Source organism: Haemaphysalis longicornis, unplaced genomic scaffold, assembly GCF_048455015.1.
Source record: "Haemaphysalis longicornis isolate Haplotype H1 unplaced genomic scaffold, Haemaphysalis longicornis Haplotype H1 scaffold_5, whole genome shotgun sequence".
NCBI lineage: Eukaryota > Metazoa > Arthropoda > Arachnida > Ixodida > Ixodidae > Haemaphysalis > Haemaphysalis longicornis.
In genome coordinates, this window is record NW_027526385.1 from 42,587,440 (window position 1) to 42,613,676 (window position 26,237).

The 26,237-nt window shown below is 45.9% G+C and overlaps 1 protein-coding gene across 1 annotated transcript; it reads left to right on the top strand.

The window, feature by feature from the left end:
- Nucleotides 1–320: 320 nt before the first annotated feature.
- Nucleotides 321–26,237, top strand: Tyrrs-m (Tyrosine--tRNA ligase, mitochondrial). The gene is made up of 13 exons (XM_077670217.1): nt 321–488; nt 1,120–1,233; nt 4,965–5,112; nt 5,637–5,824; nt 7,068–7,169; nt 7,495–7,609; nt 10,916–10,994; nt 13,045–13,154; nt 14,963–15,061; nt 16,899–16,965; nt 22,029–22,223; nt 24,310–24,435; nt 25,874–26,237. The coding sequence occupies exons 1-13, from the start codon at nt 388–390 to the stop codon at nt 25,909–25,911; spliced, it is 1,482 nt and encodes a 493-aa protein (XP_077526343.1). The 5' UTR covers nt 321–387; the 3' UTR covers nt 25,912–26,237.

The following is a 26,237-nucleotide window of genomic DNA, read 5'->3' on the forward strand; positions in this document are numbered from 1 at the left end:
TGAAATACAAACTTTTGCTCCCGTCAGTACATCTATGGTGACATAGTGCATCTTTTTTTATTACAGCGATACCGGCGATACTCTAAGGAGATAATTTTAGGCGGTTGTTTTTAGGTCGTAGCTTCAAAACAACGTCGCAGAAACCATTACGCTGGTTGTCTCGGATATGCGAAGCATTGCGTTTTTTTTTTTTTTTAGTTTGCCAAGCAATATCTTATTTCTTCAGCAAGCTTCCCGTGGTTATGGTTTCTGCATGCTACGGGTAGAGTGTACTGGAAGTTCTAGTACACTCTACTACGGGTGCTCCAGCTGATTTAGCGAAGTTTCGGGCTTTTCAGTGTCCATCCTATCAACACTGTGCACAACAAAACCGGCGTGGCCGCGCACATGCGCGTGTTCTGTGGTAGCAGTGCTTTACGAGTGAACATCGTTTGCTTTAACTTAATGTTTCCCCCAAAACTTCTTGTTTCTGTCGCTAAGGCACCAAGGTAAGCTTTAGCGTTCCTTAGTTTTGAAGATTATGGTGTGTTCACTGCTTGCTGTGTGATGCGTTCAGTAGTTGCAGAACTGCGTTCAGAGGCTGTTCACGAGACTCAAGTTCTACTTCTGTTAAGTTCGTTTTCTCCCTTAATTCGATCAAGTTTGTAAATCCCGTCATGAAATAAAGCTATGTTCTTAGACTTCAGTTAATTCGATTTAGCGGCTCATCAAAGTCGAATTGACATTCGGTGAGCAGCCTTTTATTACCCATCCCAGCGTAGTAGTAGCTGGTTAACAATTAAAAGGGAGTCTGGCTAAGCAATTAACCGAATCACTTCGACCAGTTGGGTAGAAATAAACAGAGGCTGCTATCACTAGTTGTGAAGCCAGCGGGAAGTAACGTGTAGACTCAACGGTAGCTACATCCTCTTTTTTACGATCATCCGCTGCTACCGATTGAGCTATAATTTGTAGGAATATTTGTATCGTCGGCAAGGTATATCAACACCATACGTTCTTTCAGATGTCTTCAACAGACACAATTAAATGTTTGAAGTAGTCTTGGAGAACCTGTTTACGCGTATCAGCAGCGCTGGCGTCATTTCTGAACACCCTTGCTGTTCTTCATTTTCGGCCTAGGTTCCTGAGGCAAAGCGTTTTTTTGGCGTTCGGGGCAAGAAGCTACAGCACAAAGGAGGCGTTCCGGCAACTTCTACAGCGAGGCGTCATCCAGGAAGTTTTCCCTCCGGAAAAGTTAGTGTCTCGGTTTTCAAAGCTCATGCTCTAACGGAGTGCTTCCAACTAAAGCTTGAAACGGATAGCACAAGCGCCTACTCAGCACCTGAGTACCCCCCCCCCCCCAAAAAAAAAAGAACGAATGAAAAGGTTACAAGCAACTCCATTTCGAAGTAAGCGCGTGTCTGGTCTGTTTCTATCCTTTGTCTGCATTTGTTGCAGCTCGTATTCAAGTGCGAGGGGCTACTAGCTGCCCCATTCATCTGTTTGGTCAATTTGTAGGCAGTCACACTTCCTTTCACTGTGTACAGGGGGGATAACCCAGGCCGGCCGCCCGACTGCAGACGCTGGCTCTTTGGGCCGTATCACCGGAGCCTTTTAGACTTTCTGAGTGAAAACTTCCTGTTTACGTACATTTAGACACGCTCGCCCCCACCGTTTTATGCTGCAGAGCAAACTTTCGCAATTAAAAAAACAAACAAACAAATACGAACAATGGAGCACGCAGCCTCTGATGCATGCCGCACTGTCAGTAAACTGCGCGCATGCGTAGTTCTTTCGGGGCGTTTAAAAGTGTGACCTACGGGAAATGCTTGATAAAGAAGTGACGTCGGTCATTTATTTTGCGGCGTCTTTTAATGCTCTGTCGCCACTGAGCATCCTGTTATCTACTACATTCGGGAGCCAAGCATGCAGCAGGTCGATTACAGCTAGTGTGGTGCCCTTCAACGATCATCCTGCTCAGAGGCGACACAGCGTGAAAAGGCGCCTTAAATTAAAGGACCGGTGTCGCTTCTTGATCAAGCATTTCCCCCGTAAACGTAGGCCACACTCTCAAACGTTCTCAAAAAAGTGCGCAGGGACGCAGTTTACTGGCTTTGCAGCCAGATTGTGCAGCGTGCATCGGAGGCTGTGTGCTCCATTGTTCGCATTTCTTTTAATCCCCCCTGTACATAGCCTCCAAAGTCATGCCTGCAACAATGTCTGTGCGTCTTGTTTATGTGAGTATCAGTACACCATTCTTTTGCCTTACATTTGGTTTTTGCAACTTTTCACTCCGCACACTTTTGTTTGAAAGTATGCTATATTGAGTTTTTTCGAAATGTATGACTGCTGCTGGGTAATTCATAGATGTTACTTCTGTGCACCAAGACTTAAGGGGAACTCACCTCTAAACGTAGAACCTGCTATTTCATGGCCCACGGGCTTAAGAACCATTGGGCACCAATACGAGAAGTTTTACTAATATATATATATATATATATATATATCAATGTTCGCAGTGGCCTAGTTTGCTTACTATAGAAATATGTCCGTTCTGCACTAAAAAAAAAGACATAAAACTCTCGCTTGCTGGACAGCTAGTGGCATCAGTGAAAGCTAGATAAGTGAAAACGTTTCTTGATTATTTTTCATTTCACTGAGGAAGTAATATACGTCTAAAAGAGGCAATCTAGGCCGTCAGGAACATTTCTATGGGTTTGTAAACCTTTTCATGTCGGTACGCGATGCTTTTCAAGCTTGTGGGTCATGAATTCGTAAGTCCCATAGGAATGTGATCAGGCTAATCAACCCCGCTAATCAACATATTTTCAAAACTGTCAAGGTAACTCCCATCTTCAGACCCCTAGGCCTAAGCTGTGTTCAAGATGTGCCCGTAGCTGTCTTACCACGACCACCACCACGAAGCCTGCCAAACCGAACCACCAGCAAGCCGACGTTATCGAGAGCAGCAAAAAGACATCCAGGCCAATCCTAAGCATTGACTCATGCCAATATTTTGATGCCGGCGTAGACTCCCTTGAGAACAATTTCCTTTGCCACGCTCACGTTGGCAAGCTAGTCAAAAAAAGGGGGAGGGTGTTTTCAACGGTCCGCTGAGTACCTTCAAGCTCAGCCAAGTCCTGGGTGCATATTTGACAAACCTGGCTGTCTAGGCACACCCCTTGTGCTCCTCTTTTGCGGAACTAGTAGACGTGCTGGTAGGCTAAACCATTCTAAACGATACCAGACTACTGTTGTCTTCTATAAAAGAATGCATACAATTGACGTACGAGAACATGCTGCAGAAAAAGAAAAATGCTGATCTTTGCAAAAAAAGTAGAACCATTGGGGCTCGAACCCAGGGCATTAGCGTGAAAGCTAGCGTGACTCCACACCTAGGCCACTGATGCCTAACAGGAAAGCCGTATTGGCAGTTGCTCACGGGAGTAGAAGTTTTGCAACACAAACCAGTAGATGGCGCTAGGGGTGGTGTGTCTAGGCGGCCAGGTTTGATTGATTGATCAATTGATTGTAGGGTTTAATGCGCCGACGCAACGCAGGCGATGAGGCGTGCCGTGGTGGAGGGCTCCGGATTAATTTTGACCACCAGGGGATCTTTAATGTGCACCGAAATCTTGTACACATGGGCGTTTTTGCTTTTCGCCTCCATCAGAAACGCGGCCGCTGCAGCCGGGAATTGAACCCGCGACCTCGTGCTCAGCAGCAGACCAGGTTTGCCGCACAAGTCCTGTGCTTGCCTGCCTGCTGAAAACACCAGCAGGCAGCCACATCTGTCGGTGCCTGATGAGAGCGCCACTGTTTGTGTTTTTTTATTCTTTCCCCTTCAGCTACTGGTCGTGGTAGACACAACTTGAGAGTGTAGGCTCGGGGCGTCGCCACGCACCGACACCAAAATTGCTTGAGGCACCCTGTGTGGTCTAGAGACACCATGTACATGGCTCACTGCTATACACGTGGTGTACCACGCCAGTGTGCACACGTTCGCATAACTCAGCCCATGCTTCCAGCTTTGGTAGAGACATGGCCCAGGCCAGCAAAATTTGCGTGGCTCGCCAGCCAGCATCAGTGCTCTGGAAATTTGTTACCGTGGAAGTTAAATATATGCTTGCGTGTTGTGTCATTTTTTTTTTTCCTGTCCTTTCATCTCTATGCTTTGAGAAGAGTAGGTAAAGAAAGTGTTCGCTTACAGGCCAACTTTTCTTTTCACATGGGGGTCTATGTTTCCTTAATTAAGGGGGGACACAGCTCATAAAACTACTTGTTTTAATTTTTTAGTAAACTCTGTGAAACTTGTCAGTCTCACTGTTTTTTTCCCACTGATTGCAAATGTGCCATTATTTTTCGAATAAGTCAATTAGTTCCCAAGGTAATTAGAGATAATTAGCCATTTTTGGTGCAACAATAGGCAAAACAGTGTTGATCCTAAAACTGTAACCTTTACATTTTCTAATACTACGAACACTGGTGAATGCAATAACAGAAGGGGTTTTCTGATGCACCGCTTGGAACTAATGTTAGAGCTCATTAACTTTGGTGTTTGAAATGGGCATCTGAAATGGTTCCTTGCCACTGGTGCCACCAAAGTTTAATGAGCTGTAAAATTAGTTTCAAGTGGTGTATCAAAAAACTGATTCTCTTGTTGCATTCATCAGGGTTCATCGCATTATAAAATGTAAAGATTACAGTTTTAGGACCAACACTGTTTTGTCTATTGTTCCTCCAAAAATTGCTAATGATCTTTAATTATCTTGGGAACTAATTGGCTGACTCAAAAATTAATAGCATATTTGAAATCAGCAGGGAAAAAGGCAGCGAGACTGGCAAGTTTCACAGAGTTTACTTAAAAATTAAAACAAGTTGTTTTTAAGAGCAGGGTGCGCCCTTAAATGTGCTAAAGCAGCGCTCCCTACCCAGTTGTGTTTCACTTACGGTTCCTCTCGCTCTCTGCAAACGTCCTCCTGCAGTGAGAAGGTGGTGGACCTGCTGGCCGCGAAGCAGCAGTGCGTCTACTGCGGCTTCGACCCGACGGCTGACTCACTGCATGTTGGAAACCTGTTGGCCATTGTGCTCATGCTGCACATGCAGAGGATGGGCCACCACATCATCGCCGTGGTGAGTGTCCACCTAAACTGTCGGAGCTTGGGCCCATAAAGCATCTACAGCTGTGGCTGTGCTCCAAACCAAGATAAACTCTTTGAAGTAGTGAATAATAGCACTGAGGCATTGAGTGTGAGCTGAGGACATCGCAGTATGGTTTTACCATTATTTTCGATATTTTATTCACTGTGAATGTTACTACCACTCTGTTATGTTTTCTGTAATGCGGTAAAAGTTAGTGGTTAGCATTGAAACTATATGATGTCATATTTTATTTCATAGCATGCCTTTTAGAGGGTGGCAGCAACTGGCGACATGGTGTCAGACCGTCTTGACCTAAAATGAAGTTCTGTATCACTCAGGGAATATATCAAAAGACTCGGGGAAATGTCAACTTGGTAGACACCCTGTAACATTTTTTGAGGTTACAACCACCTTGTTTATTTTCTTATTGTTTCAACGAAAACATCTAACGATGTCACGCCGGTAGCCTCTGCGTTACCTTCACAGTATTGCCGTACCCTTCGTGGGGCTTCCAGATCGGCGACGCCACGGCCCAGATTGGTGATCCCAGCGGCCGACTCACCGAGCGCGACAAGATGGCCGACGACGTCATCGAGAAGAACGTGGCGGGGCTGCGGTACAACCTGGAAACGCTGTTTCAGAACCACACAGATCACTTCTGGAGGCCGAGCAAGTCTGGCAACAAGGCCTTGGGCCCGTGGAGGTCAGACACCTTTTTGAGTCACGATAAATATGAACAACAACAGGAGATGTTTTACGCGGTGCGGGGCTCTCCAAATTTGGAATAACTAACTGTTTTACAGGAGTGTCGACACGAAATTTTTGTGTTATGTTTTTTTTCGTGGCTATAGGTGCCTACGAGCCCACTAATCATAGAATGGCACATTAGATTGTCGAACGCAGCATAAATAATTTTTTACAGCTCGGTTATTCGTGTCAGTTTCTGTTTCGGTGAAGCGAACACCGAGACCATGACAAGAAGGCGCATTTGACGTCACTGTTCTCGTTGCACCACAGCTGATGCTGGTCTGGGTGCGCACACGTGCACCACAACGGCTTGACCGGTCGTAGTCACACGCGACGTCAGTCCCAAAAACTGTGACGCGATGCACAAGGCTTCCGGGAAAAGCCTTGCCAACAGCACCGCGGCCCCCTGGCGTCGGCCGTTAGGGTCTAAGCGCAGAAGACGTCATGACCTCGCTCGATGGCACGGATGAGCTTTTTCGTGCGCGCAAGGGTTAAAATTGATTTAACATATGTTCTACTAAACTGTTACGGTTTAAACTTTGTAGGAGGTATTTCCATATACAAAGGAAGCTTTTTACGTAGTTATCTGAGCTTTGTAATTTCGTGTCAGTACTCCTTTATACCACAACTTGGTTGTTACCTGCACTGGTGTGGATGCCTAATCAAAATGTCTCCAGCCAATGAGCACAGAAAATGCCGCTTGGAAGTATTTTGTTTCAATGTGCTGTGCTGGAAAAGCTGTGATTTGGCAACATTGGCAATTCAGCGAAAGTACTGTATCTTCTCACCTGCCACGGTGCCTCAGTGGTTCAGTTGTGCTGTTGATCCTAGGTACAAAGGTACAAATCCTCCAGGTGCGACGAGAATTCTTCTGGTAGAGGCCAAAAACGAAAATTCTGTGTGTCGAGATTTCGGTGCACTTTAAATCATTGGGTGGTAAAAATTAACCCCTAGCTCTTTACTCGGGTGTGCATCATAGCACAAATTGAGCAATGCGTGAAACTACAGAAATTCTCCACTTTATTTTTTTTTTTTTTTTTACAATTTTTAGTCGCTGACTTGCATTGTTGGTAATGCGGTTGAAATTGTGTAACTGTCATTTAGGTTCTTCGGGGTCAGAAGCCTCGAAAGCCACCTGTGGATCACTCTGTCTAGTAGTCTAAGCCAACGCTGCAAACTTTTTATTTGTTCTCCTACAGCATAGTTCGAAACTCTGACTGGTACCGCCAACATGACGTCGTTGGCTTCCTTGGAACTGTGGGACGCAATTTCCGACTAGGAAAGATGATGTCACGAACCAGGTGAGCCTATATCACTGCTCCACCCCCCACTTTTTTAGGACCCTCCCAGGGCACATTTTTTCTTAAGTTCGACACCAGTGGTCTCTCAAGCATTACCTCTATGAGGTTCACTAAGCAAATGGCAGTGCACACCAAGCATTTCGGAAATGTTCAGTGTGTGCTCTATATTTTTGTTGTGTTACAATTATGCGGTAGTGATGTACCGTAAAGCTAAAAAAAGTAAAGGAAAAAAAGAACCGTGCACAATCTTGTGCTTGTGACATGATTGAGCTGTGCATGTCGTCGAAATGCAGTGACTGCGACGTTTTTTCCCTCCCCCTCTCAGCGTGCAGCAGAGGCTGAACTCGGCCGAGGGCCTGAGCTTTGCCGAGTTCTCGTACCAAGTCTTCCAGGCATACGACTGGCTGCACCTGTACGATCAACACCAGTGCCGCTTCCAGGTATGCACCAATTGGAGGGGATTGGCATACATATTGGAGACTGACTGATTGAGCCGAGCCCGAGTGGACGCGGGGGCTGGAAGGGAAAAGAGGGTGCAGAACATGACACAGAGAGCGCACCGTGTCGTCTGCTGTGGGACATATTCTGGTCTCAATTGAGCTGATTTGCCTAGCACGAACAGCATATGAAAGAAGACACCCAGCCGCAGTAACAGACACCGCTCTCTATGCTCGTGAAAGAACTGTTACACAGCCTTGATAAAGTTGCATGCCTCGTGTACTTGTTTCTGTCTCGGGCTTTGGCAGGGGTTCCAAGCTCGCTAGGGTGTGTAAAAAATTCAAACAACCCTCTGCCTAACAGCAATGATGGTTGAAACATGAAGCTTATGTGCGATTAAGATGGCCGAGTGCCAAAGTCAAACAAGAAAGGATGTAGTGGAGTGATCACAAAGGGTAGTACCTAATCGTTAAGTTGATTGAAGATACATATTAAAGGGATTGCCTTTATTGAATTGAGAAGTTTCCATTATTCTCGCTTTCCCACTTGCATCGACAACTTTGCTTCGCTTTAAAATTGCACTGCGTGTTGGAACGGCGCAGCCGGATAGTCGTTGGCGCCATAATGTGAGGGGCCCAAGTTTGATTCTGACCACAAGAAGCATTTTTTTGTTGGAGCGCTTGTGTAAAGTAGTCTTTCCTGTAGTGCGTTTTGCTGTGTGCAGGACGGCATCAGTGAGGCGTCCCAAGCTTCGCATTAAAAATCTCGGGTAGATGCACACTTTTTTCCTTGTGTGGCCCAAGTATGGCCAATGGTGGCCATTCTCTATTCTGTGCTGGAGTTTCAGGCATTAAAGCCTACAGTGAGAGTGGCATAGTTAGGTCATGGCAGAAGCGCAACCCTGTTCTTGGACTTCTGTCTTAATGAGGTGGTTGTGAACGGGTGTGTAATTCTGTGGATGTAAAAGGAACCACTGTACATTATAATTTTCACAGTTTTGATCATAGGATGTAATTAGCAAGTGAAAGGTAAGCTACCTGTATTACTCAAGATAGTAATGTACAACCAATGCATATTGCCGGTGATGACATATAGAGTGGAAACTTGGAACCTTACTAACAAAAAAAAAAAAAAAGAAGTAAACTTAGGTCGACTCAACCAGCCATGGAATGAAGAATGACCGGAGCAAAACTTAAAGGGCCATGCAGACAAAATACAAGTTTGTTTTATTTGGAAGATTTCGTGTTTTGTGGTGCCCCCAGCGCTTGTCCGGAAGCAAACGATGCTTTATTCACTGTCAAATTAATCAATTTAAGTTGAAATTTGATGCCCCGCCAAATCGTGTGTTTTCGTGACATCTGCAATGATGTCATATGTGCTGGGGAGCTTTGTTTACCGTTAGTCAACCATAGATGGCGCCACCATACCACAGAGGGTAGTTTGCTGGCTTTTTTTTTGGCCGTATTTGTACCTGGCTTGTTTTTGTTGAGGTAGAAAATAATCGTTTCGTGAAACATAGAATATCCTCGACAAATAGGGTCACAAAGACACCTTATGCAAATCAGTGAGTGTTGTCTTGAGACAACCCAAAAGTGCTGCAGTGCTGTGTTGCTAAAACAACATAGTGCACGCAGTACCAACAGCAGTATGCATTGGTACTTCTATGTACTTTCGTGACTTCCACCGTTTACCCCACAATTCTTACTGCTAAAAAAAAAAGTGCCCTAAATGTCAGCGCAAATAGCTCGTTCAGCAAGATTATAAGTCCTGCCCAATTTGCGTTTGCTTTTGCCGGCCTCAGCCAATCGCAGAGCTGTCGCATATGACATCATAGCTCCTGTTGTGGGAAACGAGCTAGTGGGTCGCATGATTGTTCCCTTTTTTTCCTAATTATGTTGCTTATTTGAGCAAAGTTTTTACGTTGAAAGTGGGGTCAGTATGATTCTAACGAGGCAATCTTTCGAATGAACCAAACTTGTGTTTTGTCTTCATGGCCCCCATAAAGACAGAAGACGAGCTTCCTGGATCAGGGAGTAAACTAGAGTAGGTGATATCGTAGCCCAAATTGAGGAAAAGAAATGGACTTGGCTTGGCCACGTAGTTAGGCGAAATGACGCTGGGTAGACCGTCAGGGTAACGGAGTGGATACTGAGAGACAGGTCTAGAAGAAGGGGGAGGCCAATAACACGGCGAAGGGACGGAATATGGAGATTCGTGGGCAAAGAATGGACTCGAGCAGTGCACGGCATGAGTGGTTGGAGGCCAATGGGAGAGGCCTTCGTCCTGCAGGGGACCTGAGTAGGCTATTGATGATGAGGATGATGAAGAGGTGGTCGTAAGCATTGTCTCCAAACAAAAGGTGGTGTTCTTTTCTGAATTCTTGAATGAAATTGGGCTTGAACTGCATAACAACCACGTGCGATGAAAATGAAGTGCGAATGAAATTTTAGAACTAGCTCGGATACATAGGCGTGCATATTTAGGCATGCCACACCATGAAATAACTTGCGTTACTTTTTTTTTTAATTTGTGAAGAGGAAATAAAACTAACCATAAGAAAGCACTGACAGTTACTATACTCCTCCCTAATGTGAAATTTGTGCGCCGCGCAAGCTGCAGTCTTCTCGGCCACAGCACATATCTGCTGCGAATCAGGAAGGGATCGCGTGATCAGCAAATGTACGGCGGTGCGTGCTACTCTGCTGTTATCTTGTATCGCGGCGTTGCCGCCGAGTATGTTGTTGCAAATCGTGTTTGAACCTCCCGTGCAAATGTCACGTGCATGAGCCACGCATGGAGGAGCAGCGTCTGGCAGTAGTGTCAGGGAGAGCCAGTGAGAGAGATGACGCCCTACCAGTGCGTGCCGCCCTCCCCCTCACACTTTCGCCAGATGCTCCTCCCTGTTTTCTTTCTGCCTTGGCTGCCTTGTTCGCTCACTCGGTTATTTTGATAATGGCGCTGCCGCCGCCGTCATACCCCTGTCCTGGGTGCGAAAGTGCTGCTCACTAAATTGCACTAAAATTGCTCTCTTCTCGCCAGATCTTTGCTGGAAAATTTCTGAACTCGCTCGTGTACGTAGGGAGGTTAGTTAGGCATGCCACTCGATGAAATAACTTACACGACTTTGCTTTATTATTGAAGAGGAAAAATGCACTAAAATTGATCTCTTTCGGCCAAATCTACGCTAAGGTTGAACCAGGATGGTGGTATTTACTTTTGACAACCTGGCTAAACACTTTGTTTCAATGATGCGTCGCGTGCTTTGTAGAGATGGCATTGTACAAAGGCTTTGTTGTTCTTCCGCCTAGATAGGAGGAGCCGACCAGCTGGGGAACATTGACTCGGGCCACGACCTTATCCGACGAACAAGGTCCGACGTAGGCTACGGTGAGTGAACAGGACACTTCAAGCTCTGAATATAGAGTGCTGTGAACTTGGCGCAGCGCCCAGGCTTTCCAACTAACTGTTGACCCAGGCAGAAAAAAAGTTGTTAATGTGAAAGCTTTCTCAGTGAGGCTGATGTTGTCCTGTCAAAAACTAACGCATTTGGGGGACCGAAAAGATCGGATAAGATCTCTGGACACACAACGTGTGCGTGAAACCGGTCTTCCACTGTGTCACAATGGTCTTTGATCAAAAAGTTTATTTTTTCAGTTGTGATGATGAAAATTGGGGGGCACATGTAGTTTGTCATTCTGATTGTAGATATCAAATTTGTTTTTGCGTAAAATGATTATATTCAAATTTATTTGGATTTTTATATTCAATTTTTTGACAGCCTTTGTAAAAGAACTGCTGGAGGGATGCAGCTAAACAGGGAACCAGTGAACTGTACACAAATCAAGGAGTGCAATAAGACTAACATTATTGTTCTATCTGGTCTGTAGCAGAACCTTCCAGGCCCAAACTTCAAATAATCGCAAGTTCTGCTACAGACCAGATAGAACAATAATGTTAGTCTTATTGCACTCCTTGATTTGTGTACAGTTCACTGGTTCCCTGTTTAGCTGCATCCCTCCAGCAGTTCTTTTACAAAGGCTGTCAAAAAATTGAATATAAAAATCCAAATAAATTTGAATATAATCATTTTACTCAAAAACAAATTTGATATCTACAATCAGAATGAGAAACTACATGTGCCCCCCAATTTTCATCATCACAACTGCAAAAATAAACTTTTTTGGTTTAAGACCAGTGAGCCCCCTTAACAATAGCAAAAACGGAACAGCTGTAGATAAGACGGTACACGTATCGGTGTACATTTACATTGTTCGTAGACGCGTTTACTTAGTGCGTGAAAAGTCGTCACATGAATTCGTTCTTTCTGTGCGATTTGAATCTCAAGGTTTGACGATTGATTGGATGCACCTTCAGCGAAGATTTTGACGCACTTTTGATGTGAGAAAGCTTTTTCGCTTCTCTCAACTTCCTTTAGGAAGGGATGGTAAAGTTAGCAATATCCTTTGCTAGTTGTTTCTCCGAAAAGCTGGTGCCATTCGAAGGCCACCCAAGCATTGTAGAAGGAAGGCTTTCTTTGACACCACCAGGCTGCATTTCAGATGCTTCTGACATCAGTACGGTGAGTTTTATTACCAGCGGAAAACATTGGGAACAACAGCTCGATTGCAGTATGGTGGCCAATGTTAAACGTCATGGTTAGCAAGAGTCGTTGGTAACGGAGACTTTCACCGTAATGGTAACAGAAACTTTCACCCTTCACCATAACCCTCGCAACGCCTGCTTGGAACGAGAAAGACTCCAGCGTTTGCCCTAATCGTGGGAACCTTTGCTCGGAACGAGAAAGACATGTCATAGTGTACGCCCCTCCAAGGTGGTGTCCAATGATTACCGCTTCCAAATGAAAGAAGCTCACATTTTTTTTACGAAATTTGCACTAACTGGACATACAGAGGAAGGAAGACAAACAATGCGCACTGGAAGACAAACAATGGACAAACAATGGAAGACAAACATTGCGACAAGCAGTGTGCATTGTTTGTCTTCCTTTCTCTGTATGTCCAGTTAGCGCAAATTTCGTAATTCATAATGCACCAACTAGCCCAACAACACACTTTACTGAAGCTCTCGCTTATAGCAACAATGATGGAGTCATTGCAGCAGCGAAAAAGCAAATTGTCTGCAATCGTGGACTTAAACCTCCGTGAGGGTTGTGAAGGTTGTGTACAGCCTCATATTTGGGTATTGTGAGCTGAGATTTATGCTGACTCAGTTACCATGACTCATGACATATTTGTTATCCCTTATGGCTTTGTTAATACCTGCATGGAAACATACGGATCCAAGTTGACCAGGCTTTATGCGTACTAAGGATCAGCTTGAATCAATGGTAATGCTGTTCTTTTCGAATTAGCTGTACGTTCTCATTTGAATTCTTCCCGTGATGACTCTTCCGCATTCTATCTCTGCGCCACTGCAGGCATCTTGGCCCCGCTGGTGACAGCCGAAACTGGAGACAAGTACGGAAAGACAGCCGGCAATGCTGTGTGGCTGGACCCGCGAAAGACGTCACCATACGAGTTCTACCAGGTGTGCGTGCTGTCATTCCTCTAGGATTATACTTCATATTTGGCCAGTGTACCTTTTAGGTCCTAAAAATCTCATTTGCTTATGGCGCTCTGTATTTGTAAGCACATGCGGATGTTGAGTTGCTTTGAACACGCATTGAAATAGCGTATCTAGTAGATGCCAGCATTGATGCTCGGTCTGTGTCTGATGGATTCGTTGTTGTTACCCAAATATGATGGTGGATTGCACCAAAATTCCAGCACTCGCGCTTCTATTATAAGGGCTTGCCGTGACATGAGGCAGCGCTGCGGAATAAACAAATTGTGCAAGTTTATGTTTTGCCGCAGACATGTTGGTGTAATTGCGTCAATTTATTGTAGTGGGGCTGTGCTTGACCTGTGTAACAGAGCAATGTGTGCTGATATGTGTGTTGCTAGTGTCACGGGCTGGGTTAAGTTAAGAATGGCAGAGGCAAAGTACTTTTGGATAATTAATGCAGTTACATCATTAATTTAAGTCCTGTTGCTGTGCCTTCATTGGAACTCGACATCCCCAAGACCTAAAAGACTGCCTAAGGGCACCTTCAAGGCAACGACTACTTTGCTTTAATTGGGACATTGTGCATTACCGGCTTGCTGTGCCATAACTGGACGGGACAAAGTCCGTGTGACACGAATACAGGAGAAGCAAGAAGACGGGCGGTTGGTACACTGACTCAATACTGTCATGAAGAAACGGGGGAGTTTGGAATCGCTAATCAAACTGGGTAACACGTAGCAGAACAGTTCAGCGTGTAGGAAGGAACCCTTTGCTGTGCAGTGGTGTGGCCATGCACTCCGCTCTCGCTTTCAGTGATGAGAGTGGCTAAAATTAAACGACTCGAGGCCGCCTCAACTTACGGTGCCTTCGGAGGACATGGTAATCGGCGGTTGTTCATTATTTGACTTTGGCTTCGCAAGATGTCGCGATGTTGCAGACGCCACTCGAGAGATGGCGCAGCGTCCATGCCACTCGCAAAGCTTCTCGCAGCATTCACTCCAATTGGTGTTGGTTTCCCCTACGTTAGCAGGGGGCACACTGGTCTTAAACCAAAAAAGTTTATTTGTACAGTTATGATGATGGAAATTGGGGGACATGTGTACTTTTTCGTTCTGATTGTAGATGTAAAATTTGTTTTTGTGGAAAACGATCACTTCAAATTTATTCGGATTTTCGTATTTGATTGTTTGACTGCTTTTGTAAAAAAAAACTGCTGGAGTGATGCATCTGAAGAAGGTACCAATGAACTATGCCCAAATCAAGGAGTGCAATAAGGCTAATGTTATCATTCTATCTGGTCTGTAGCAGCAGTTACAACCGTTTGAAGTTTTGAAGTTTAGGCTTGGAAGACAAAACCGGTTTTTCTGGCTCCCACCTTCCAAGCCCAAACTTCAAACGGTCGTAACTTCTGCTACAGACCAGATAGAATGATAACATTAGTCTTATTGCACTCCTTGATTTGTGCACAGTTCATTCACACCTTCTTCAGATGCATCACTCCAGCAGTTTTTTTTTTTACAAAAGCAGTCAAACAATCAAATACAAAAATCCGAATAAATTTGAAGTGATCGTTTTTCACAAAAACAAATTTTACATCTACAATCAGAATGTAAAACTACATGTCCCCCGCTTCTCATCATCATAACTTGTTTTTGATCAAAGAACCATGTTCCCCCTTAACTGCTTTATCGCGACAAATTAACGTTATCAGGCGACCGTCATATTGCTGATATGATGATGATGATGGTGATGAACATTTCTTCTCCCCCTTCCCTGCATTCTGTGGCCAGTTCTTCCTTCGCCTGTCCGACGTGGAGGCGGTGAAATTCCTGAAGCTCTTCATCTTCGCTGAGCAGCTGGAACTCGACCAACTCATCGAGACACAGATGGTGAGTGGGGGATGAACTGTTGGAACACGGAGAAAGTTCTTTCGGTGTTCCTCACAATCATCACCTGACTGCAACCTGAATAACAATGAAAGGTGACTGGCACCAGTGGGGCAGGAACGTGGCGTAGAGGGTTTCTGCCCACATTGAAGGAGTCTTTGAGGCTGTGATAGGGTTCTTTTTCTCTCTGCATTAGCGTAAGGCTGAGTTCAGACTGTTGCCGCAGAAGGGCGTGCCCCTGAGCTTGCTGCTTGGCTATGCTTTCTAAAGCTGCACGTTTTTTTTTTCCTCTTTTTCGACAGCTTGTGGCGAGTTCGTAGGTGCACACAAAGGGCTTTCAAAGGAAAGGGACAAACAAGCTTGAGGTTGACCACGCTGCAAGGACATGGCTACCAGTGAGGGAGTAACCAAAAAGAAAAGAGAGAAGGGGAGTTTCGACCCCTGCGTATTAGTCACGGGAACGTGCCCCTGCTACCGCGACATTCATATGAAAGGTACGGGTGACGGGTCGGTGCGGGAAGGTGAGAGGGACTGCAGGAGCAGGATATTTAGTGCACAAATTCTCCAAAAACCCGTCTTTTTTTGGGGCATGCCTTACTGCCATTCTTAGTCTGCCGTGGCGGCCGCTAGAAGGACAATTGTCTCGTGACTGCAACCTGAATAACAATGAAAGATGGCTGGAACCGGCGAGGCATGAATATGGCGTAGAGGGTTTCTCTGTCCACTTTGAAGGAGTCTTCGAGGCAAATCGCAAAAGGTCCATTGGCAGAACAACAGTGGGTGGATGACCTGTGATCATGGAGCAAAGAATACTCAGGAGAGGCCCCTAGCATCCCTATGCATTGCGAAAAGTATGGAGGAAGTGACGTCATTTTTCTTGAGCCCATGGACAATGTTGCTTACTTGTTTACAACTGCGGTGGCCAAATCTGGGCGAATAGAACGGACAAACTTTTAAGGCGCTTGGTATGTGGCTGCCTTGCTACGCTTGCAAACCAGCGCAGTCTCTACGACGAACGTTTTTAGATTAGGCCAGTTTGAAAACTCCGCCGTCGGAGGCGGCCTTAACTCGTACCCCGGCCGCAGCGGCGCTTACGTCGCGTCGAGATCGGCGGAGCGAGCCGCCGCCGCCACCGGCGACCTGCCGGGAAAATCCCCTTCGCTCAGCGTTGGCGAGAGCCACAGTTCGTTCTTTGCTCACTTTGGGTTTCTTCGTTGTGAAGTGAAGTGAAATTTATCGCCGCTGAGACATTGTGTGCAAAGACCGCAGTGCTGTAGGACCCTAAACAATGCTCCCGTCGTCTGCGTTCGCCATCTTGCGAGCCTGTTACTATGACGACGACAAACGCTACTTTGCCAGGCTTAAGAGCTGAAAAATCGTCCTTCTGTCTCAAAAACGAAGGCCGTTTTTCGATTGAAACTTTGGGTGAGGGTTAGAATGGGCAAGTTGAAGGCGAAATCAACAGCTTAGAACATGACATCGCACCGAGGAATTAGTGACGAAGCTGTTTTCGCTTCGAAGCGGGAGGGCAGGGCGACACCATGTTAGTCAAATCAAACCGGAGACAGCAAAGGATGATGGGATAGAGTGCTGGTCTCAGTGGGCTCAAGTCATGGCGGGACTCAGATTCACAAATGTGACGTCACAGCCTCTCCTAACCTTTTCTTTCCTCCATGCCTGTGATAGTGCCCTGTTTTATCATTTGCATAGCTGTGGCCAATTCTGCCATTAAATGTCACTGTACGAGCCGTTCCCCTAGGGCTTCCTCTTCCACTTTCCTGTGATTGTGATGAGCGCTGTAACTTTGAGTTGAGCCTTACTTTCTTCTTGTGGTTTGCAGAGAACTCCCGAGAAGCGGACAGCTCAGAAGAGGCTTGCCGAAGATCTCACGCTCCTTGTCCATGGTGGTGAGGGCTTCTTGTGGTTTCGAGTTGCTTATTCATTGATCAATTCCCTCTCGCGGTTTCGAGTTGCTTATTCATTGATCAATTCCCTCTCGTTTCCTGTTCGTTTGCACTGATGCGTCTATGTTTGTGCTTGTTTCAATTCCGGCAGAGCGAAAGGCAGGGAAACGTGGTAATGAGTTTTGGGGGGAGAAATCATGAGTGATACCGGATGGGTGTAATACGCACCCGTTTTTTTGCTTATTTTAAAGATGTTGTCGGCATAACCATCTGGGTTATACTAGGGGAGTTAGAAGAAGTGCAGACGGAAGGCCAAGAAGCACTGCAACACTACAGGAATGTAACCGTAGATGCACACAGAACATCGAGAGCAATAAAGGGAGAAAAAAAAAAAAGAAAGAGGCACAACATTGAGCCTACAAGGAAAGTTAAGAGTGAATAGATGAAAGCGGAATTAATTGTCTGCAATAGATTTTCCCAAACGTGGCTGATGGCATTTAATCGAAAGCTTTGGTACAATCGGCAGCACTCTTATAGGGCGAAGTGTTCCAGAGGGATTTATGACCCTCTGCAGTGAGCTTATCATTGTTAAGGTGAAAAGGGTTAGGAGGAACGTATGTTAAGTGATTGATTGATTATGGGGTCTAACATGCTGATGCAACACAACTAATGAGGTGCGTCATAGTAGAGTGCTCTGGGTTGATTTTGATTATCTGGGGAACTTTAATGTGCGCGAAAACCTCGGACGCACAGGTGTTTTTGTTTTCCACCTCCATCAGAAAAATGGCCGCCGCAGTCAGGAAACGAACCCGCGTTCTTTGGGATCAGCAAGGGGACAATATGTGACCCATGTTATGTGTGACGCTGTTGGCACGTACCTCAACTGTTGTCTGCTAAAGAGAAGGGAGCCACTCTGAGCACAGTAGCTTCAGCTTTGGAGTGAATCCATTGTGGCTGCAAGCATGGTTTAAGCATCACTCTGACGTTGACCTTCTGAGACGTGTCTCTAATTGCAACCTTCCATCCTCTGTTGCTCGTCACAGGGCCTGCATCTCTCATAAAGGGAAGGTTGCACTAAGCAGAAATGGGGCTTCAGTTATTTCTGCTGTTCTCTTTTGCAACGCTATAGGGGTGCTTTCTCCAACATAGCTTGCTATGCAAACTAGTAGAGGTAGAGTTTCGAGGGGAGATGGCAGAAGTGAGGCAGCAGCGTCATCGGGATTACAACAGATAGGGCCATATCAGACACTGAGACAAGGCTCTGTGACCGTGCTACGCGTGCACCAATGAAAAAAGCCGCAGAAGGGAACATTGCTGCCCAAAAATAGTTGGTCAGCCTGTGCGTTCTGACGAGACACGTGTTATGAGAGACGCAGCTAGGGGGAGAGGAAGACCATGAACTCAATGGAGGGATGAAATAAGGAGGTTTGGGGGGCAAAGAATGGACTCTGGCAGTGCAGGACAGGAACTGGAGGCGGTCATTGAAAGAGGCCTTTGTCCTGTGTTGGACTTGGATAAAATGATGATCACATGCTTTTCTTCTAAGTGCAGAGCACTTTAAGGGCTCGCCGTTTCGTCGTAGCTCGCTCGCTGGACCCGTCGTCGAAAGCCAAGCAGTTTATATAGTCATAAGTGCTTGAAACTTGTGGACCGCTGGCGCTTGTCCTACATCTCCCCGTTGTATAGGTCAAAGTACACAATCAGTACACAATCAGTACATCAGTACACAATCAATGGCCTTCCTATCTCGCGAACTGATAGCTTTAAATATCTTGGCGTTACAATTACTAGTAATATAAACATGGTCCTCCCACATTCTTAAAGTATGCGCCTCAGCACGACGAAAGCTAGGCTTACTAAGACATAAACTGAATAACTCGCCTGCGAACATAAAGCTTCTTGCGTATAACACAATAGTACGACCATGCCTTGAATACGCATGCGTAGTCTGGGATCCACATACTAAAAAAGACATTGACAATCTCTAAAAAATTCAAAGATTAGCCATCCACTTCATTTACAACCGATACCGCCGTCATGACTCCCCAACAGAACTAATGAAAATAAATAAAATCCCAACTTTGGAATCTCGACACAAAATGAATAGGCTAAAATTTCTTTTCCAGTTATCACACGGGAATATCAGACTCGAAACATCGGCCTTCCTGACTCCATTATCATCGCGTCCCACCAGGAATTACCATTCTGCAAATTTCACGCCTATCACAGCGCGCACTAACAATTTTAAGTATTCTTTTTTTCCTCGCACTATAACCGACTGGAATAACCTCCCGCATGAAATTCTTTCATCCGATAATGTGCTGAAATCTATTGATCATCCGATAATGTGCTGAAATCTATTGATCAAATGTTTGACTTGTAAATTTTGTATTATTAATTCACAGTGTTTTTCAAAATAAATTTGTATTGTCCTGTTTATTGTTTTTACCTCGCTAAAGATTGTATAATTGATCTAACGGCATTGTAACAGCCCCACTCCTGCTTGGGCCCATTTGTGGCCTGCAGTATTTTATAAATAAATAAATAAACAAAGAAAACTGCAGGCACATTCGAGGCAAAATATACGTGATTAACTGGCAGTGCCCGCGTTCATTTAGTTCGGAACACTGGTTGGGTGGGTTTTTACGATAGTAAGCAAAAAAAAAAAAAAGTGGCAGTGCAACGCCGGCACGTGCAGGAGGACGAGCAAGCACAAAAAGAACAGAACTCCTGCTGGCGCTGTTTCAGGCAGGGGGCGCGCGAGCAGTGTGAAGGCAGGAAATTTGAAATGCTTTGGGTGGTAGCAGTGAGCGGATAACGGTGCCACAGCCCATTATAGGGACCGGGCGGCCGTTGTATGGCACCACCGTCGCTTCAGCGAACAGCACCGCCCGTGGCGAACCGCTCGTCAGTGGAATGCCGGTGGCGGTCAGCGCAGCGTAACTGTGCATGGCTTTCTGTCGTTTTTCTGCGGTGCGGCTTGCAAAGCGTACATAACCCCACGTGCATTTTTCAGATCGGTAAATCTTGAGCGTGGATGTAACCTTTACGAGGCATGCCATGTGAGTGATTTACGCCCATACTCAGTATTTACAAATAGCAGACGACGCTCAATGCGCCAAGCTGGAAGTCAAGCTTGAAGTGAAAGTTTATTGCTTCATGCAATTTTTTTATGCCTGCATGCAGTTTCGCGTATCGAGGAGTATACTGCAGCTAAATGCTCTCACAAAGCCGGTGTGTGCAACCGATCTAGGAATGCTGCGGCGCTGGCCTTTGGCAGTTGATGACGAAACGGCGTCGACGTCGTGCACAAGCGAAAGACAAAGTTGGGGGGTGTCTTCTAAGATTTACCTCAAAACAGAAATTGTGATGGACGATGCTTCCGTAACTTCATTACCTACGGCTGAAACGTGCTTAATTTCACAGAAATGCTCTTACTACAGTCATCGGGAATCGTTGATAGAATAAATACCGCGTGATAGTAGAACGTTATTGCTTGTCGTGGAGAAGCATTGCTTTACAAGAATTGCAATAGTTGCTGGCTAGTTGGTAAATTGTTTTTCAAAAACCAATTCCTGCGTGGCTAAAGGACGCAAGACAGAAGGGTGCCCGAAACCTGTACTCAGCTTCACAACTGAATGCTCCGGTCGGTTTACAAGCTGCCACCTACGCTTGAAAAATCATGCACACCTTCGTGTAACGACGATGAGGGTTTATCGCAAAGCTCTATCGTATGGGTTTCCTTGGTTGCCTTCTGGATTTAAACTTTGACTAGTTGAGCGTCGAATTTGACCAGCACGCAGTTTGGTCTTTTGATCGCAGCGTCTTTGACTTTGACCATTTCCCATTCGATTTCGCAGGAAGAAAGCTTTGCGTTCAACCATCATAATCATTAGACGGAGGGCTAGATGATATTGCTGTTTAATTTTGAACTTCCATGCCCCCCTCTCCAAATCTAAACTTTATCCAGCGTGTCGAAAATGTGTCTGTGCTGGAGGACTCGGGCTGATGCACCCATATTTGAGGCAACTAATCGCGCGTTTTTTGGTGTCTGCACCAGGCATTACACGATTTTTTTAGGTACTCTGTAAAGAATACCTCAGCATAAAAAAACACCGACTGACGTTAACGCTGCCACCTTTTTTAACTATCGGTGCCAGCCTTTATTCTACGCAGGTGGTAAAACGGGAAGGGGAGGAGGGATGGTGGATGGTTTGTAGCTTGGGCTCTTGAGTTGGTGAATAACTTTGGCTCTTGATAAAATGACACCACAAATGTGGGATTTACACTTCGGCTTTCAGGCTCCCATACTGTCACAGTGTAGCTCACCAAAACCGAAGGCACAAAGCTCACGGTTACAGAAAGTGTAAACTACCTCAACATTTCTACGACTACACGGTAATCCATCTCGTATACAGGTGCCTTTCTATTTAAAGCACACGTATCGAGGTATCCCAGCGCTAAGGCTGGCGTGGAAACCGTAGTCAAGATAAGTGGTAGAAATGAATAATAATATTGCTAATGGTTTTATTCATACTCAGATCGCGCAAAGCCAGGCGCAGAGCGCTGCAAAAAGCGCTCGTGTCAATGTAGCCCATTCCCAACCTTACAAGCATCCAATACGTTTGCGTAGCCGTTAGTGCATTTTAGAAGAAAATAATACTACTAATAGTAGTTTTATTCCTACTCAGAACGGGTGTAGCCAAGCGCAGACCGCTGCAAAATGCGCTCATGCCATTGCAGCCGATACCGAACTTTAGAAGCGTCCGACAAGTTTACATAGTCATTACTGCATCTAAGAACCCAACACATCTGTCTAGACTTTGTTTCACGGCACATATACGCTCACAACACCACCAAAACATTCAAAGCACCGAAGCAAACACGACAGAAACAACGGGAGGCTGTGTTGTCCAATCCACCGGCTCATTCCACTGACGAGGGGAGCGCCGAGTGGTGGCGCCACCCGTCCAACTGCCCGGTCCCTATAGCGATTCACTGCTCTGCGCTTCTGTCAGCTTTCAATATGAGTGAAATGGCTCTAATATTTTTCTGTGCCTGCCCAGAGCGGGGGCTGTCCCTTGCCCGGCGTGCGAGCGCTGTGCTGTTTGGCGGCGCCACGGCCGGTGAGGCCCTGCAGCGGCTGGGAGAGGAGGAGCTGCACCTGATCTTCGGCGACGCCTCGTTCGTGCAGCTGGCGCCCGAGGCCGGGACCACCATACTGGACATGGCCATGAAGGCCCGCCTCTTCCCCACCACAGGTCGGCCACCATGGGCACCCTGGTCTACTGTCAATGCCCCTTGTACTGTAGTGCACAGGAGAATGTTGGCGTGTCCCCCTCCCCGATGCCTATTTGACATACCTTGCCACCCCACATTCACCTCTTTTTCGCATCGTACTAGAACAATCGGAGAACTAATAAATGTGTTGGTACGCTAAACAGACCTGAAAAAGTTACCAAACTATTTTTATTTGCACCAGTGATGCATAGAATTGACCAAAGTAAACATTTTTCAGCAGGAAAAAAAAAAGGAAAGGTCGGTCTTAGGGGAAAAATATTGCAGCCACTGGAGCTCGAATCCAGGCCATTAACATGAAAACCCACCAGTCTACCCCTTGGCCACGGAGGTCGAACAGCAAAGCCTGTTGTTTAGGAGTTGGTCAGGAGAAACATCCCGGGCCAACTCCACTACTGTGAAACCTGAGGAGGGGCGAAGCATGCAGTGTATAAGAGTATTCTTGGCACCTTGGCGTTTCTGCCAGTGGAGATGAAACCGTTAGGGGTACAGGTAAAGGTGTAAAGATGTAAAGGTGTCTTGTCTTTGAAGCACAAAGCTCTTCAGTGTGGGGTGTAAACGAGTGTCCCGGTGTTTCTTTAGTATGAGTTACGAAGCGCAAGGCGTAAACGAGTTTCCCGGTGTTCTAGTACCGTGACTAAATGAGACGAATGACGAAAATTACGATGACGACAGGAGACTCCAACAGCTTCAGCCATAAGGGGCTTTGTCCCAATAGGAAGAATGTTCCAAGCGCACGAGTAGATAGCACTGGTGGCCAGGTGGCCAGGTTTGTCAATCACACCTCCCTGATAGCAGTGTTTGCCATCTGAGCTTTGCAGCTCCCTGGCCCAAAGAGCTCGTCTTTTGTTGGGCATGTGTGTGTGTGTGTGTGCATGTGTTTCCCAAGCTGTCTCAATCACTGGCAATCTTCGCTTATCGGCACAGTGTTTTTGGTAGAGACAGATCGTAGCGCACACTGGTTAGATGCCTCCAGATGTGCGCCAAGCGAAGGATGGTTTGTGATTATCAATTAATATAAAGCTGAGTGTCTACTTAGAGGGGAGAGGGAATGACACTCCGTCATATGGCTAACTCCATCCCCCCCCTTTGCCTTTCTGAAATGGCAGTTGATCAGCCCCCCTCCCCGAAGAAACTGTAATGGAACTGGTGTTGGGCTTTGGATAACCACTTTCTAAGCGGTATGCTAATAGCTCATCGTTTTGTATGGAAGGAAAGCCAGTAGTCAAAAAAATTGGCTCCAATCTACGCTGTGAAGGTGGTTTAAACCTTAAACGACACCCACAACAATTGCCCATGCGACGTCACTTGAATTCACACGTCTCTACAAAGAGCGAAACCAGAGATTCGGCCAGTTGTTACCTGGAATTCGCGGGGGCGGAAGCCCGAACGCAGCAGCGTCGGCCACGTTTGCAGGGCGGGAGAACAAAATCTAGAGACCACATACGGACATCTGGCCGCTAGGGAAAGGCTACCAGTTCGGTTGGGTTTTAAGAGGTACAGCAAAAGGCAAAAGGAGGAACTGGTTCTGATAAATAGCGATTATAAGAGTTCCCTCAGCTTTCTCGCAATTCTCAAACTTGCTAAACTAACTAGTTTAAATTGGTTATAAATGGGAATCACTAAGGTCACATGGCGAATTGTATCGGTGTCTGCGCTTGTGCCGCGCGGTGGTGTAGCTCCGAGCTAGCACAACAGGATCGCTAGGTTCCGCTGCCTCACCCTTCGAAAAATGTTCCTCTCCGTTTTCTTTCTGCCAACGCACGGCCGGGCTACAGCATTGGGGAGTTTCTTGTCTTGCATGCCGCGAAGGAATTGTTGGCTAGTAGAGGTATAAAGCTTTGCTTTAAAAACTGCTTCATATCTGGCCCCGTGCTGTGAACAGTTATGTGTGCAATGTACTGGGAAACCAGAACCCTCTATAAGCAGAGCCCTGTGCTTTTGCAAACAGAACGTGCCTCGCTGGCCCTTTTCAGGTTAATGCCCTGCATTTCCACGTCCCTTTCTCCCCAACGCCTTCTCTCCTGATCCCCTTGTTCCTGGACGCAGATGACGCCAAGCGCATCATCGCTGCGGGCGGCCTCTACATCAACCAGAGTCGCGTGAGCACCCCCAGTCACGTGGTGGTCCCTGGGGTGCACGTGCTGCCCAACAACTACACCCTGGCCCGAGTCGGTGAGGGGCCGGGCATTTTTTGAAGCGAAGCTTTCTGGGCGTCACTGGTGGGGGCCGTCCCGTTGCCAAAATGCACTGCAGGAAAGCCAACTTTGCACAATGGGTTTTGCAAAACGATGATGATGGTAAGCGAAGGCACATCAAGCGCCTCAAAAGAAAGAAGTGCGCTTGCCATGGTCAGAATCAAACCTGAGGCCCCGGCGTTCTGAACGCCAACGTCTATCCAATTGTGCCATTCCAACGTGGTCGAAGCCATTTGGATTTTGGACTTTGATGATTTTGGCTGTAGTATTTGGCTCAAATAGCATGGGAGAAAGCTTTGTGTTTTGACTATCTTTCTGTTTTAAGGAAGGGGCTGTGGTTCTTTCTTGTTCAGAGATGTTGATTTCACAATAATATAATAATTAAAGAAGTCTAATGAACTTGGCATCATATATTATCAAGAGGGGAAGATGGCTTAGCTTAATACCGTGGACCATAAAGACTACTTTGTGGTGCAGCGACCTTTTTTTTGTGTGTTTCTTGAACCTGGCCTTGCGAAATCATGTTTTTGGCTCATATGAAGTCAAAAATATTCCAGTGTGTGCTGTTATGCTTGTTGAGTGGCAATGACTATTTTTTTTAGTTAGTTATCCTAACTAGTTTTTTTTTTATTGCTCAGTTGTCACAGTTTAGCTTGTCTAGAAGTGGAAATAGTATATCAGTTCAGGCTGGTGCTGTGTGTGCAGAAAAGAGAAGGGCATCGTTAGCTGGGGCGTTATGTGGAAGAGGGGAAAAAGATTTTTTTTTTTTCTTAATTTGCTGCCGGTGTCTGTTGCAAAATAGGTCTCAACATTCTAGCTGTTGTTGTTTGCTTCTTTTCTGCAGCATACATAAGAGAAATGCAGCAGTGCTGGGGGGTATTTAATTTGCATGTTGAGGATAGCAACTCAAACCATGTAATGTTTAATGGGACTTATTTTGTGCTAAGTTTCACGTGGTGCACCTAGTGGACATGGCTTTCTTACTGCAGATGTTGGTATTGCATCTATCTATTAATTGTATTTTTCTTTCTTGCTTGCTTCTTTCTTTTTTTCCCTTGATATTTGTTTTTGATGTGCTACTTGGGAAAACCTGTCATTAAAGGTTAACATAACTATCAGTGCTAAGTGAGGAAAAACAGCACTTGTCAAAATTACATTTTTTTCTTTTGCCAGGTTAATCAACAATAAAAAAGACAAAGCTTCCGCACTAGAATCAGTGTGAGGAGATGAAACATACATTTGTGCCAGCTCTAGCATCAGTTGCTATGACAAGTTTTCCAGCAGGCATACTTGAAAAAGTACCTCTACCATGCTCTCATGCTCCTTACTCATTTGAGCATATCTTGAAGGCTGTTAGTTAAATCACGTAGCCTTGCATCATTCCTGACACAACTTTTATCGGTGTTTCGTTGCAGGCAAGAAGAACTACTGCCTCATAAAATGGCTCGTGTAAAACTCAACTCGAATGGAGAAGAGTGAACAGGCATCAGAGGGGCTGTCCAGCTAGACATGGTAGCAAGACTCAGACAACAAAGAAGTCACCGCAGCCAACCGACCCAGCTTAGACTAAGCTGGCGTTCCCTCCAACCAAAGGGCTTCTTACTATTTTTCATCAAAGCGGCACATTCCTTCATCTTGCTGAGTGTCGCAGCCTTGGGGGCCTGTGAAAACATCCTTCAAGATGTTCTTGCTACTATAGTTGTACCCTTTCATCTTCCTAGTTGGGACCAGTTGCCTCACAACTGGAACCAGTTGTTGCCAGTTAAAACCAGTTGAAAA

Bases quoted from the DNA above. Each gene is read 5' to 3' on its own strand.
- Tyrrs-m (XM_077670217.1), top strand. From the start codon at position 388: ATGCGCGTGTTCTGTGGTAGCAGTGCTTTACGAGTGAACATCGTTTGC. The intron at 5,113-5,636 runs GTGAGTGTCCAC...TGGGGCTTCCAG, and splicing joins GCCACCACATCATCGCCGTG to ATCGGCGACGCCACGGCCCA. The intron at 7,610-10,915 runs GTATGCACCAAT...TCTTCCGCCTAG, and splicing joins AACACCAGTGCCGCTTCCAG to ATAGGAGGAGCCGACCAGCT.